Source organism: Camellia sinensis, chromosome 5, assembly GCF_055761805.1.
Source record: "Camellia sinensis isolate YWXY chromosome 5, ASM5576180v1, whole genome shotgun sequence".
NCBI lineage: Eukaryota > Viridiplantae > Streptophyta > Magnoliopsida > Ericales > Theaceae > Camellia > Camellia sinensis.
The window spans coordinates 183483668-183499499 of NC_138965.1; the positions used below are offsets into that span (position 1 = coordinate 183483668).

General features: G+C 36.8%; 1 protein-coding gene across 8 annotated transcripts; it reads left to right on the forward strand.

Annotated features, from left to right (window-relative positions):
- Positions 1–608: 608 nt before the first annotated feature.
- LOC114270517 (CDK inhibitor P21 binding protein) lies at positions 609–13008 on the forward strand. Of its 8 annotated transcripts, none has more exons than XR_014330667.1 (11): positions 645–828; positions 1341–1532; positions 1717–1790; positions 1921–2145; positions 2261–2470; positions 2576–2641; positions 2741–2830; positions 2908–2964; positions 12009–12082; positions 12470–12580; positions 12678–13008. XR_014330667.1 is itself a non-coding variant. In XM_082870680.1 (11 exons), exons 2-10 carry the CDS (start codon positions 1373–1375, stop codon positions 12559–12561), a joined length of 1017 nt encoding a protein of 338 aa, XP_082726806.1. In that variant the 5' UTR covers positions 645–828; positions 1341–1372; the 3' UTR covers positions 12562–12580; positions 12678–13008. The 8 variants fall into 8 exon arrangements, 6 of the variants coding, with proteins under 6 accessions (XP_028067853.2, XP_028067854.2, XP_082726806.1 ...); XR_014330668.1 differs by having other exon boundaries at positions 1354–1532; XM_082870680.1 differs by having other exon boundaries at positions 12040–12082.
- Positions 13009–15832: the final 2824 nt, after the last annotated feature.

Below are 15832 nucleotides of genomic sequence, written 5' to 3' on the forward strand. Positions count from 1 at the left end.
TCTTCGATTGGACAATGGAGCTGTAGGAGTTGATATTGTATGTGTTGACTGATATTGAGCCGTTGGATTGCTTGAGGGCAACGAAAGCTTGTGCGCCGGCCATGCCGGTTCCGGTGGGGCTGAGGGCTCAAGCGATCCAACCATCAGGTTTGGGCAGAGGAACGATGAAGGCGATGGAGAGAAAGGAAGGTCCAGTAGAGGTAGGCGCTCAAATAAGGTAGGTCTCTAGTTTGTTCAAATTTCTCTGGGTGGTTATTGTTTAAATGTCTTACAATTCATAGAAAATTGATTAAAATGAAAATGATGGTTGTTCAATTTTCTTTTGTTTGATAAAAAACACAGAGAAAATTATGAACAAATCAGAGAAAATTAATTAAAATACAGATAAATTTTGATAAATTTTCTAGGGAGCCTAGAGAAATTCTCTGAATCAAATTTTCTCTGGATTGATGTTGAAGGATCTTAAACATTATGAAAATATTAGATATTTTTTATATTATAAAATTTTAATACTAGGGGCTTTAAAAAAAATCTTTTTATTTTTATAGAATTTAGTATATGCTATTTAATCTAAGGAAAAGGGCAGGATATTTGAACCCGACCCAATTAGGTGAGCTAAAAGAAGAACCGTCCCAATTCAGCCCAAGCAGTCAAATTGGATCTTCACCCGAACTCATAAACCCCAACTCAATCTTTTCGACCCCCATTCGAAAGCAGAGCTCCCTGTACCCAAAAAAAAAAAAGCAGAGCTCGCTAGCGGCGGAGGACGACGACGGCGTCGTCTGCGGCGGCGGCGGCGGTGGTGTAGGTAACGACGAGGGCAAAAACGTATTAACTCTCTCTCTCTAATATACATGTTCATGCTTATGTCCCTTACAGTGAAGGTTTCGCACACCAACTGTTGGTTAAAAAGTATCTATGCATTTTGGAATCTGTCTTTCAAAGTTGGAATCGTTTTAGTAGGAAATGGGTGCTTGTGGGTTTGTGCAGTTTGTATTGAATCATTCCTGGTATGAACTTTTGGGGGCTGCTGGGATTGGATGGAGAGATTTCGGGTTCTGATTATTTGTACTTATCGATTGATTGATAAGTTTGTCTTCTGCTTAGATGGATATGTTATGTGGGTTCGCAAAATTTATTTATTTATTTATATTTTGCTTTAATCATAAATATCAAAATTTTACTTTCTTTGTGGATATTTTCCCTTGGTTGTGCTTGCTAGGGCTTATGGGTTTTGAAATAATGCTTGGTGTATGCCAAACTGTTCGAAGGACATAAAAAACACTTGTGTTTGTTTTGAACATGAATTTTTTGTTCAATCTCAATGACCTTGACTTCAGTTTGTTTATTCAGATTATCACAAATTGAAAAAATGCCGCGAAAGCCGAAAAGGCACTGCCAATTAACAAAACCTCATCCTTTCACGTTCTCCCCATTTGCTCGTGCAGTTGCTCGAGTGGCCAATGCTTATAAGGTCAAGAGCCAGATCCAGAACTCCAAGTTTCATAGAAAATCTTCCCCCAACTCTTCAGGTATCATCATTTTTTGCAAAATCTTTGCAGGCTTATGTCCTTTCCCCCAGTTTGCAGTGCAACTTCTTGGTTTTACATTTTGGAATGATCATGCCGCAAACACTCTAAATTTTTTTAAAAGTTGATCTCTTGAAAAAGGAAAGGAAAAAAAATTCTAATAGAATGTATAAATTTGTATGTCTAGGTGACAAACTTGGATATCACTCTCTCGCAGATAAGAGTGAACCGTCTGAATCTTCTGATGAAGAAGACTTTGAAGTAAGCATACATAGCTTAATACAATCACATTTATACACTTGCTGCAGGAAGTTCCATTAATTTTTGCTCATTCTTGTTTATTTATATTTGCCTTACAATTCTTATCGAAGTCCATTCTGTGTTTCTGAAGGGAATTGTTCAGGCAGATTTTGCTTTCTTCGATCCAAAACCTGATGACTTCCATGGAGTGAAGGTCCTGCTGCAGACATATCTTGATGATAAGCAATGGGATCTAAGTGGTTTTGTGGACCTAATATTGGGGCAAACCACGGTAGGGACAATTGTTAAAATCGAGGAAGATGAAGATGATACACCTTACTCTGTTGTTACTGCTCTTAACTTGAGAAGATATAAGGCAAGCAACAAACATTTTAAAATTTACCTATTAGTGCTCCTTAGTTGCTTGGCATTGTCTTTAAAATTGTTGCAATGGTGTTCTTTTTTTTATTTATTTATTTTGTTTGGACCAGGATCATATATGCATTAAGGAACTCAAAGAGTTCTTGCTTCAAGTATGCAAGGAGAAGGATTTACTAGACAACTTGAAATTAGTTTTTGGAGAGCAAGCGCAAACTGTAGGGCTCTTGGTCTCTCAGCGTGTTGTTAATCTTCCTCCCCAGCTTTTGCCACCTCTTTATGACGCACTCTTTGATGAAGTCTCATGGGCTACAGAAGATGAGGTTAGATGTGAATACTGTGTGAGATGGGATGAGATTGATAGATAATTCTCTCTGTCATTGTCTCTTTTTTCTCTCTGGTAAGTAACATTTTCCCACTTTTTGAAGCCGACAGAGGAGCTCAGGAAGTCATTTTGCTTTAAGCATTATCTATTGGTCACCAGAATCTATGAGGTACTTGCGTGGAATTTTACCTGTTCCCATTACATGTTCCCATTTTGATTTATAATTGGTTTCCTTTTCTTTCTTTTGGGTTTCTGATTGAACCTACAGCATAAGAATGCTGGACAGAAAGAAGCAGCAAATAATAGCAGTGAGGAGGCTATAGTATATGTTAAGTCGGAAGATGAAATTTTTTATCAGGTGCCAGTTTATTGCTATACAGAACTTGTACCATGTCCACAATCAATTTCCTGATTAGTTTTTTGGATCCATTTCAGCTCAGTTCATGGTCCTTTAGGTTCCCATTGCGCACTCAGCAGCTTGCATCTCATGAGGTAAGTAGCAGTGATCTCAGCGTGTTGTGATGATTGAACTAACCCACCCTATGCTATAGTTGCATTTTCTGTTCTTTTCTTTTCTTTTTCTCCATGTTTTGTTTTTCTCTTGCTGACAATCTTCTTTAAAATTCTAGCTTTCATAATAATTTTTGCTAGGTAAATAATTTCATTGAAATAAAATAAACTATTAGGGGTTTATCCCAGATCAACTAGCCTTAAGTACTATTGGACTGAAAAAAACAACAAATCGTGGATATTCTAATTTGAGCATCACGTGTGAGAAGCTCATATAGAAGCTACTTTCAAGATTTTTGTGTAGAAGTTCTGTAACGCCCCAATTTCCTATGCCCAAATGATAACACAACGATCATTGGCTCTTTAAAGGAAAACAGAAATAATTCTCCACACTTGCATTACATGATACAATTAATTACTCAATGTGATTATAAGTTTAATCCAAAACCAAATAAATAAACAAATAGATATCTCCAAGGGTTTACAAGTTTTCAAGGTTTAGGTCTGGGTACACAAAACAGTTATTCAAACCCACACAAATACAGTCATTGGTTTACAAAACAGAGTTACGCAAAATGAGAGTACTATACTCCCAACACACATATTTTCACGCCCCTAGTTGGGTAGGATTACTACATCTTTTTCTGCACAAAAATCCCGTAGGGTGAGCATAAAGCTCAATAGGAAATTCTTAACAAAGTATATACATTTTATACAAGTCTCAAGAGATGAAATGCACATGACATGCTATGCCTTTTTTGAAGATAAATCACATTTTCATCTTTTGAAAACCATCATGCTCGATGATATCATGCGATTTCAATTGTTCAAAACTTAACAATTTATTTCAAGGGCGGTAAATACAACTCGGGTAATCCCTAGGTCGGTGTCTGCAAGTAGACTATACAAGTACTATCAAATTGTCATTTTTACCGGTATTAACCGGAAGGCTCGACACCTATCCGTGCGGGTTTCGGTCTTTCACCCCAAACTTTCAGGCCAACTTATTCAATATCATTTACACCACCTATCAAGACTTACCAACGTATTTATCTCAAAACCATTCTATGAAAACTTGTTTCTCAACATTCTTTTCTCAATGCAAATTTTCAAATCAACTTTCAAAGTTTAATGTAATCAAATGAATTGATACGTCAATTTCACAAGATGAATATAAATACTTTTATTTCAATTCATCATCCAAGGAATAACACAATTCTAACTTCTTAAGTATCTTCAATAATTAGTCATTTTAAAACTATTTCAACGTTTTGAACAATAATTTTCAAATGAACAATAATTTTCAAATGAACAACAATTCTCATATTCCATGAAATTCATCATTTATATAAATATAAATAAGAAAATTTTCAAGCATCTATTTATTTTGACACACAAAATAAATATAACAATATCATTCATGGATTTTCAATCTCTTTTAAAAATTCTCAATTTCTAAGTTTTCTCATCAAAATTATACAATTCAAATCTTTTGAAAGAAAACTTTCTAAAATCATCTTTTCTTCAATCAACGAAGATCAAGACCCATAAGATCATTTTAAAAGAACAAGAGACAAACCCAGTTTCAAAATCGCTCAATTCTTGAATCAACAATTAATTTTTAAAAGGCTATTAAAGGATGATTTCGAAAATCATGTAGATCTTACAAAAATATATATATAACTCAAAGAAAATCCCTACCTCAAGTTTGAAGAAGAATAGAGATGAAACCCCAAAATCAACGATGCCTAAACTCGATTTTCACCGCACACAACGAAGCCCTCGAGATGATAACCTACTTTGATGAAGAAGCAATGGCAAAACTCAAATGGATCTTGAGAAATCAAGGTTTTGGATCTAGTTTGTGTAGAGAAATGTAGAGAGAAGGAGAGAAAATCTTTTTAGAGAGAGATATACAAAAGTGATCTGAAATATCATATTCACGAACTGATATAACATGGTCCGCTCAAGTATGGAATGCCCCGCTCGAGTGTCGAATACACCTTCCCAGTACTTTTGCAGATAGTTTAAACTTCTAGAACCAAACATTCTCTGCTCGAGCGCATAAACGGCCGCTCAAGCGGACAAGCAACTTCAAATGCATTTTGCATTTACGCTTCGGGGGCGTTGCCCCTCGACCCCGCTAGGGCGCTGCCCTCGGATCCCCCAAGGGGCGCTGCCCCTGAACCCTCGCGAGCTGACCGGGCAGTTCGATTCCCGTCATAGTCAGCGAAGTGGCAAAACATGAAAGATACACTACAACCCGATACAAACATGAGACATTACCCGTTCCAAACACACCACTATAGTCTGATAACCAAAATAAGGGGAATACAGGGAACTAAGATATGTAACACCGTTCAAAACCATACCAACCTGAGTTCGGAACACCACAAAGAGACGGGTCAAAACCGGGATCGCTACAAGTTCCATCCTAGGCATAGCTGCCAATTAATGAAGCTGGCATATTCTTTTTTATCAAGAGCTACATTGATCTCTAACATCCTGATCCACTTCCCTGACAAAATAGACTGAATCTGATTTATTTTGAGCTAAAAATTCTATAGTTTCTCTCCTCCTGGTGGGTAGTTGGTGTAGACAGAAAAGAAATTGGATGAAGATTAGGAAATTATATTATTATTATTATTATTATTTTCTTATTTATAATTTAAGCAATTTTACTGTTTTATTTTTAGTATTTAATTAAGGTAGTTTTTATTTTGGAAACTCTTTATTAGTTATCTTTTTTTCTTTCTGGGAGGTTTAATTTGGAAATTATTAATTATGTTTTTTGGATGCCTATAAATAGGCCGGTATGTATTTAGGGTTATTCAGCTTGGATTATGAAATTGCGATATTGAGATTGAGATTTTAGGGTTTATTTTAATTTCTTGGGCGTGGTTTTCGTTTTTCTCTGCATTTGTTTTCTTCTGGTTAGCCATCCTACATCAAATGTAATGTCAGATCTTTATTCATGATCCAAGTGGTAACACTGTGATTGAGCCCAACAAATCCTCACAACTTTGTGTCCAGAACTAGTGCCATCATCGTCACACAGATTTCGTCTTCGTCTTTGTCAAACCAGTACACCTTCGACAACGAACCTTCTTGTTCTCATCTGCTGACAAAGCAAAAGACCACCCGGTGTTCTGTGACATCACAGGAATGCATCATCATCAGCAATCCATCAACGGAAGTTGTCGTTCTCACCATCGGCAGAAAGCGAGATCATCTTCACTGGCAGCATGGACCATATTAAACCTAGTCATTGTTGACAACTGCAGCCAGCCCGTACATCAATCAACGTTGTCATCGACTAAAAGCTTGGCCTTGTGTCTTAGGTCTTCATCGTTTCTCACTAGAGCATGCTCGACCGTCTTGCCTTAGCCTCATCAATGAGAGCACAAACTGTTGTGCAAAACTTTTGGGGAAGATGACCAATAGAGTTAATAGAACCCTTAGACTTGACCCAATCCAGTAGCCCTTAACTTAAGCTCAATTCTTTAACCTCTAGGCCATAACCCAATTACTCTTATACCCAGCCCATTATCCGCACCAGGCACATAAACATGTAAATAAGCCCAAACTGAACCCAGCTCACTCCTTTTCCCTAATCCATAAATTAGGCCATTAACAAGCCCAACCCTGTAATTCGATTTCCATTGTCCAAGCCCATTAAACCCAACAATGTCAACCCAGCCCAAGCACTTCCTACCCAAGTTCAACCAAATTTTTACAACCCAAGTGTTAGCTACCGGCTTCTTAGCCAACCCAATTCCAGCACTTATTTAACCCACAACCGTTAGACCAGCCCACAACAGCTCATTAAACCTCATACCAACAATACTTGATCCATATTGGATGAAGATTAGGAAACCAAATCAAACCAAATCTTAAGTCCCATCAAATGTGGTCGGCTATATAAATCATTTTTCTCCAGTCGACTCTATTGAAGGCCATTTCGTTAGTCAAATTATTCATATCTCTATTTACTACACTAGTCTACGTCAATTTAGGTCCATCCTTTTCCCTAACACTACCATCTACCGTCACTGTATCGCATCTCTTCACTATTGCCTATGTTGGTCTCCAGTGTATACAACCAAACATCTCAATCTATTCTTACTCAATTTATCCTCTATCAATACTACTACCCATTTTTGAATATACTCATTCCTATTGTATGAAGATTAGGAAATTAAAACAAAAATAAATGTAGTAAAAAACAAAAAAATGACAACCAAAGAAATTAAGTAAATCCTGAAGCCTCAATACTCAATATCTCAATTTCATAAGCCAAGCTGAATAACCCTAATAAATAACAACGTATAGGATTCTGAAAAACCCTAATTAAGAGTTTCCAAAATGAAAACTACCTTAAATACTAAATAAAACAGTAAAATCTGTTAAATTATAAATATGAAAATGACAATAAGATAATTTCCTAACCTTCAACCAATTCCTTTTGTGTCCGTATCATTTCTCCTTAGATGAAAAAAAAGAAAAAAAAACTCCTCTCATCTGTTGAGTTACAAGAGTTGAAGGCATCCAAGGAATGAAACTCGTCATGAGAACAATACTTCGACCCTTAATGCCATCCACTATAAGGTATTGTAAGAAAAATTGATATAGAGAGAAATTGTATGTATTATGATTGATGTTATTGATTTATATTACAATGATTCATGATTCCTATATATAGAAGAGGGTGAGTGTGTAGTAGGTAAGGAGTAGGTGAAGTGGAGGTGGTAGTGGTGTAGTGGGTTAGGTTTAGTGGAGTAGGTGAGGTGGTAGTGGTGTAGTGGGTTAGGTTTAGTGGAGTAGGTTTAAGTGGGTGAAGTAGGTGGAGAGTAGGTGGATTTTAACAGCCCCCGCAAATTCAAGGGGGATAGGAACTAACCAACTTGAGTTTGGAGAGAGTAACAAAACAAGAAAATACATAAAAATAAAAGAGGATAAGAGACACTGTATGGTCGTGTCAGACCATTGGTGAAGACACTGGATGGTGGTGTCATAACGTTGTAGAGGACACTGTATGGGGGTGTCATAACCATGTAGAGGACACTGTATGGTGGTGTCATAACGGTGTAGAGGACACTGGATGGCGGTGTCAGACCGATGTAGAAGACAGTTTATGGGGTCATGTCGGACCGTTGTAGCAGACACTGTGTGGTCGTGTCAGACCGATGTAGAAGACAGTTTATGGGGTCATGTCGGACCGATGTAGAAGACAGTTTACGGGGTCATGTCGGACCGTTGTAACAGACACTGTTGTGACAGTTGTTGTGACAGTTTACGGAGTCTTGCTGGACCCTTGTAGAAACTAACCGGAATCAATGTCGGGACAGTTTACAGAGTCTTGTCGGACCCTTTGAAGGAGCGAACCGGAATCAATGTCGGGACAGTTTACGGAGTCTTGTCGGACCCTTGAAGGAGCTAACCGGAATCAATGTCGGGACAGTTTACAGAGTCTTGTCGGACCCCTGAAGGAGCTAACCGGAATCAGTGTCGGGACAATTTACAGAGTCTTGTCGGACCCTTAAAAAGTCGCACCCTCAAAAGGTGTGCCATCAAAAGGCGTGCCCAATCCATAAAAGGCGTGCCAGATATGATGGCGAGGCACGTGAGTGCCTTGGCTGGCGCGCCCGTTTGTCGTCTGGCGTCAAGTGGCGCGCGATACGCGTGGCTGCCTCGGCTATTTAACCAAGACGGAGGCTGAGGCTGAGGCAGAAGCTGAGACAGAAAAACTGAGAGAAACCTCTGAAAAATTCTTCCGTTGCTGAGAGAGAAACTCTGTAATACGCTGTAACACTCTGTTGCCCAGAAAATGGCTTCGTCTTCCCGTGGGCTGCTCACTCTCTTTCCCGACCTCAATGAGTCAACAAGAGAGAGAACTGGTGCGGTGGCCAGTGAACCTCAACCAAACACCTCTGTGTTTGCTCCGTTGAACTTTCCGATGCGGTCGGTGGAGCAAAAAATGGCGGTGCAAACTGATATTGAGGCCAATCAGTATACTCTGAAGTCATGTGTGGAAACCATGACTGCGGTCACAAACTTGTCGCACCGGCTGCAGAGCAGGACAAATGAGGTGCAACAGTTAAATTCCCAGCTGGCTCTGCTCCAACGCATGTATAAGGATGCGCGAGCAGAGATAAGTGTGCTAAAGGTAGAAAACAAGGAGCTGAAGCGGAAGGCCACCGTTATGTTCCGATTTGGAGGTTCGCCATTTGCTGCAGTGGAGGAGCAGAGAGTAGTGATCGTGCCCAGTGGAGTGGGAAACACGGAGGCCGGACTGGCACGGGACACCCAAGATAAAAGTAAGAAGAAGAGACCTGCTGTAGAGTAGAGAAGGGAAAAGAAAAATCCCGCCTGTGGGTGGTTTTGGTTGGTTTGGTTTGGTTTGTTTGTTTGTTTGTTTTTTTTTTTTTTTTTGGTGTAAAATGGGGATCGGGTTGATCCCTGAAATGAATAAAATATGGTTTGGTGTGCAAAGCTATATATATATTTTTTTGATTGTGAAAAAGGGGACACAAAAAAAATAAGATAAATAAATAAAAATTCTATGTTGTGGTGAGGAAGTCGGTGAGGGAAGTGCAAAAGGTGATTAAAAGAAATAAATAAAGAAAGAGTGATGATGGATATGGGTATAGATGTAATAAAGGAATGAAAAGAAAGAAATAAATAAAGAAAGAAAAGAAGAAAAGAAAATGGGTTTGTGCAAAAGTAGACAGAGTCGGTGCAATATATTATAATAAACATAAATATATATAGATATATATTAAAATAAAAGAAAGTTGAGTGGGTTGATTAAAAAAAAAAGGATTGTGTGTTTGAAAATGAAAAATAAAGAAAAGAAAAGAAAGGGGATCATGTGGTGAAAGAAAAAGGAGCTGTGGGTTTGAAAAAGTAAAGGGAGAGAGAGGAATTTCGATGCAAGTTTTCTGACTCTTCTCAAAAACAACACAGCAGTTCCACCCACCTTATTTCACACTTTTCTTTTATATATATATATACTAAAATAATGGACCATCAAACCAAAACCAGAGGTGAAGGCAAAGCCTGTTGTTGAGGAGGTGAAAGATGAAACTACTGAAGCTACAGATGCACCGGCTGATCCTGCCCCAGCAGAACAGGCTCTAGAGGTGAAGACAGAGGCAGCTGAAGCAACGGATGTTGTAACAATGGTGACGATCAAAGCCGTCAAAGCTCGCCAGATCTTCGACAGCCGTGGAAATCCAACCGTCGAAGTTGATGTCATTTGTAATGATGGACCTTTTGCTAGGGCTGCTGTTCCTAGTGGTGCTTCCACAGGTGTTTACGAAGCTTTGGAATTGAGAGATGGGGGTTCAGATTATCTCGGAAAAGGTGTCCTCAAGGCTGTGAATAATGTGAATTCAATCATCGGACCTGCATTGATTGGCAAGGAACCAACAGAACAGACCAAAATCGACAACTTCATGGTGCAAGAACTCGATGGGACAGTTAATGAATGGGGCTGGTGCAAATGCTATATTGGCAGTTTCACTTGCTGTATGTAAAGCAGGAGCTATGAAGTGTTGTTGAAGAATCTGCCATGAAAGAAGAAATCGAGGAAATTTGGGTTTGTCCGGCGGGCGGCCAAGGCGAGATTGCCGCCCACCGGTGAAACGAAATTACTAGGTTCTTAACCTTGCTCTGATACCATGTAAGAAAAATTGATATAGAGAGAAATTGTATGCATTATGATTGATGTTATTGATTTATATTACAATGATTCATGATTCCTATATATAGAAGAGGGTGAGTGTGTAGTAGGTAAGGAGTAGGTGAAGTGGAGGTGGTAGTGGTGTAGTGGGTTAGGTTTAGTGGAGTAGGTGAGGTGGTAGTGGTGTAGTGGGTTAGGTTTAGTGAAGTAGGTTTAAGTGGGTGAAGTAGGTGGAGAGTAGGTGGATTTTAACAGGTATCCACCACAGGGATGACAAGAAGTAATTATGGAAGCTGGCTAGAAAGCATCAACTCCTGGAGAGTCCTCAAACAAAACCTTATTCTCCATATGAAATACCAAATTAACAAAATTAATGGACTGAGGAGGGAAATACCAAACTAACTGAATTAGAGGTGTCAAGTCATGCTACTATCGAGTAGGGGTGGCTAGGGAGAGATTGAGGTCTTGGGTAGAACTCAACTCTAAAAGATAGCTTCTGAAGTGAGGTTGTCCTCATGCTGATACAATGTACATCCCCTTTGTACCTACTACCTAGACAATGTGGAACTCTTCATAGAGATACCTTGGCTTGACCTAGTGGTATTCTTTGGGGTGGGGAGGGGGCACTTTGCGTGTGCTTCTTTCAGGTCTCAGGTTTAACTCTTACTAGGCGCTATCAACTCCTTAGGGCCACGCCCGCAGGCTCTGCCCTAGATTTGCCGGATCCACGTGGAGGGGATACTTTGCGTGGGTCTCGGGATTAGTCAAGGTGCGCGTAAACTAATTTGGACACTCAGTCATAAAAAAATATATATATAGAGTTTGTAAACTGCACTTTTAAAATTATTCTTCTAAGAATTCTGGACAGCCCATTGCAACTCACTCCTTCATTGTTGGTCTTCAATGATTCCTGTCCACAGACGAAGGGAAAATCATTCCTGTTCATAATGGCTTCCTGAAAAGAAGCAGAATATTGGCACTCAAAACAAGTTCTGCTGAGATTTGTCTTCTTGGTTGCAAAATAGACAAGTTGTATCAATCCCCATGTGCAATTCCTTAAATCAATTCTTTGTGGCCAGTCTTTCATGGCGCAGCAACCATAAAATAAAGGCACACTTCAAAATATTCTGTGGGACATGCTAAAGCATTCTGTTTCTTCCTTATTTACTCATGGTCATGGCTGGGGGCTGGGGTGTTACCCTAGTAGCTTGCATATTGTGTCTCTAATTCGATGTGTTATCATTCAAACTGGGATGTAATTTTCTATTATTTTTGTTTATTGTTTTTCCTTTGTTCTTTTATATTTCTTTTTAACATTCTTTTTTCTTTGTGGTGGGTGGAGCGTTGAGCGTTTTGGGCTATATATATGCTAGGTGTTTCAAATGGTGCTCTCCGTAGTCTGTATCTACCCTCCAGGTGTGTTATGAATAAGATAATACCTGGTTGGTCACTTCTTGAAAAGCTACTTTCACTTTGGCCTTGCTTTCTTTATTTTGGACAGGAGGAACCAAATAATTCTTTAAAATAAAATTAGAAAACAAAATTATGAGAAGAATTTAGTTGCTTTGCTTACTGTGACCTTCGCTGGCTGTAATATTTATCTTTCATGCTTTGTGGTTTCGTAATTCTTTTACTTCTCATTACCAACAAGTCTTGTTTCTAATTGATGGTATTGAAGTTGCTATGCTTTTGTAGGATGGAGCACTATAATATTACATTGTTCTGTGCCTTCGTTTTTTGGAGTCACGGTTTGTTTAACACAATTATGTTTCTTGCTTGTTTGGTTGATAATAACAATTGCAGCTAAGGAATTACCGGTTAATGGGTTTAGTCATGGCTTTAGAAGCAGAAAAAGTTTTGACATTTCGACAACAGTTGCATTCTTTGATAAATGAATCATGATGCCATCAAAAGGTGCATAAGTAGTCAGTTTGTTTTCTTCTGACATTTCTGCAATAATTTGTCAATTTCAGCTCATCATCATGTTCTTAGTCGAACTCGTGTTTTGCAGGTCTAAGAATTTCAATTTTCGATATACACGTCACTGGCATTGCTAGCATGGCAGAGGTGGATTCATCTGATTCAGAACCTGCCTGATCTTCTTGCGGGTATTTCAGTAATGATCATGGAGTAGGCCTGTAATTTTTAGTGGATAATGCATATTTAGCTATATAGGCTTGAGAATTATTTTGTCAACTAGGCTGGATGCCAGAAATTTTGTTTTCCTCATGTTTCTTTTATTCAATTCCATCTTGGATTGTTTAAACTATCGGATTTATTTTCCTCATTTTTGTTTTAATGTTATTCAATTATGAGGTAGAGATATTAATATTTGGGGCCAAGTTGCATGTCTATCTGGTTGAACTAATGTGACATGGCAGTATGGTGTAGTTTATCTGAGTTGCTTATAGCTTATTTTATTTCGAAAGTTTGTAGTAGACTCTTTGGTACAATTTTTGCTTATAATTTATTAGGCAGAATTGGCTTAAATAAGTTGAAAAAAATTAATTATTTTAAATAAGTTGAAAAAAACTAATTATTTGAAAACGGTCTCGTTTGGCAAGTAATTTTTTTAACTAAAAGTTAAAAAGTCACTAAAAGAATAAAAAAACTAATAATCTATATAAAAAAATTAAAAATTTTTTTTCATTTTATTTTTTGCACATCTTTTTATAAAAAATTATTCAAAACATATTAAATTGTTTTTTATATCATATTTTAATTAAAAAATTAAAAAGTTATTAAAAAAGTCTATGTTCAAACGAGATCAGAAAAGAGTGGTTTTAGTTTTTGCTTTATCATTATTAGCTTTTAAATTACAATAAGTTGCCCCAAACAGGCCTGCAATCTTATGTTTTTTTGTGTATTTCACTTGAAATTATGTTTTATTCAAAAACAAAGAATGAACAATCTAATCTATAATGGAGTCATTTTTTTTCGCAATCATAAAATGGTAATGGAGTCATTTGGTGATCAGAGAGTGAAGGGCCCATTGAAGTAATAGGTCCAAAGATGAGTGTTGATACATATGCTTTTTACTGTTTAGGGTTTAGGGTTAGGTTGAAGAAAACACCCTTTTATCAATTTGTTGAGAGTTCGGTTAAAAATTGGGTGAAGATTTTCAACATGTTTATGAAGTAACATGAATGTTTGAAAACATAAGCAAAGTATTTTATCCCCTCTTTTGTTCAAGGCAAATAGTTATTGCTCGGTGTGTTCCAACTGTAAAATAGTGCAGATGCTTCTTTATTGCCATTTTGAGCTTTCTTACCCACTCATTTTTCATAAACTTAGTGTGGTGAAAGAGAGATAAAAGTAAGCCAAACAAACATGGTGTCCTTTTTAGCATCTTGTAAAGCAATGCTATATACATACTAGCTATTAGTGAGAGATGCAGAGAGTCTTCGACAATATTGATGCTACTTTCTTTGTCAAATCATCTTTTGCTCACAAGAAGTGAAAAAAGCATAGACATTTTCACATGGGATAGTGGTGAATAGAGGTGCAACGCGGAATTGACTCAACTCAAGTAATTTGAGGTTAATTTTGAAAGATTTAGGTTGTGTTTGGTAGGATTTTTTAAATATGATTTGAGAATAGAATTGTATTTTAAGTTTGTGAGTTTTGGAATTATGATTTGAGTGTAGAAAATTTGTTTGGTGAATGAGTTTTGAAAAGAGTTTTGAATTGAGTGGGGAATTTTTGATACGACATATGATATTTGATACAAAAATTTACAACTCAACCAAATACACAACTCAAAATTTCATTAAAGCTCACAATTTTTTTTTAAAAATTTGGAAAATATTTTTTATTGAATATATAAAAATTAACATGTGTCAATTGCCAAAAAAAAAAAATTTGCACTATTCCGGTCAACCAGCCGAACGATCGGTGGGACAACCGGTTAGTCTAAATTTTTCCGCCTTTGACCGCATTTTCAAAAGTGAGTGGAATTAATTTTTAAAAATCGTAAACATTAACGTTCCAGAGCTCCACCAAACAGAGCCTTAAAATTTTTAGATAATATAATTTCAAATTTGATTTGGGAATGGGCTAAATTATGTCTGTTCAAATTAAATTCATAGAGGTTGAGTGAAGGTTCTCACAATTCGAAATCTTTTATTAATATATTATAAATTACTGGTAATTTTTTTACCATTTGGATTAAATTATATTACAATGTAATATATTTTACTGCTTGGTACACAATTCAAACTAATTTTCATTTTATGTTTCATGTATGCATTTTGTGAGGTTATTTTTTATTATTATTTATTTATTTTTTTCGTCAAAAAGTTTGATACATTTGTTTAGAATAATTAAAGATAATATATATACATATATATATAATTGAATTCGAGCAACCTGAGCCTAACCCAAATTCTTTGAATTAAACTTAGGCCCTTAGTTTCAGCCTTGGACAAATCCCGCTAATAATCTAAGCAAACCCACCCAAATTGCAACCCTGGTGGGAAATGGACATGGCAAGAACTAGTAGTTTTCTTGGTACCAAGAGGGGAAAGAGCAGAAGAGCAAGCATGCTATTACACACAATGAAAATAGAGATGAATATAAAAATGATTTGAATGTGTTCACATGTAGCACACATCATAAGAATTTAATTAGAGCACTCTCTTATTAATACTAGAATCTGCAATCTTTAGATGTAAGTGACATTTAATTTTATTTCTATTTTGAACAAAGTGATTTTGTCTTTGTCCATTGATAGGATAAAGATTTCTTATTAGTTCTTTCAATGTGAACATCTTAAATGTAAATTTTCTTGTTTCAACACATATAGTAAATGTAAACTAAGTACAATTATTGGAAAACCCATTTTTAAAGTAAAGTTTCATGTTTCAAGACTTATAGTAATTGTAAACTATGTACAATTATTGGAAACTTATTTAAGTTAATTTGACTTGCCAAATTATTTTGCAAATACAAATTTCATACAAAACTTTCCACAAGAACGATGTGGTAGTAGCATTTTTTAAAATTATAATTTTTGCTTTGAAATGAATGAATACACATCTATTATCTTATTCTGTATGAATTTTCTATTTGTATATTATTACTTTTTCTTTTAACATAGTATTTCTATCCTTCTATTTCCTTCTAGTTCCATTTCAGTGAAAAGTAACGGAGCAACATATAATCCCC

Bases quoted from the DNA above. Each gene is read 5' to 3' on its own strand.
- LOC114270517 (XM_082870680.1), top strand. From the start codon at position 1,373: ATGCCGCGAAAGCCGAAAAGGCACTGCCAATTAACAAAACCTCATCCT. The intron at 1,791-1,920 runs GTAAGCATACAT...GTGTTTCTGAAG, and splicing joins CTGATGAAGAAGACTTTGAA to GGAATTGTTCAGGCAGATTT. The intron at 2,146-2,260 runs GCAAGCAACAAA...TGTTTGGACCAG, and splicing joins TTAACTTGAGAAGATATAAG to GATCATATATGCATTAAGGA.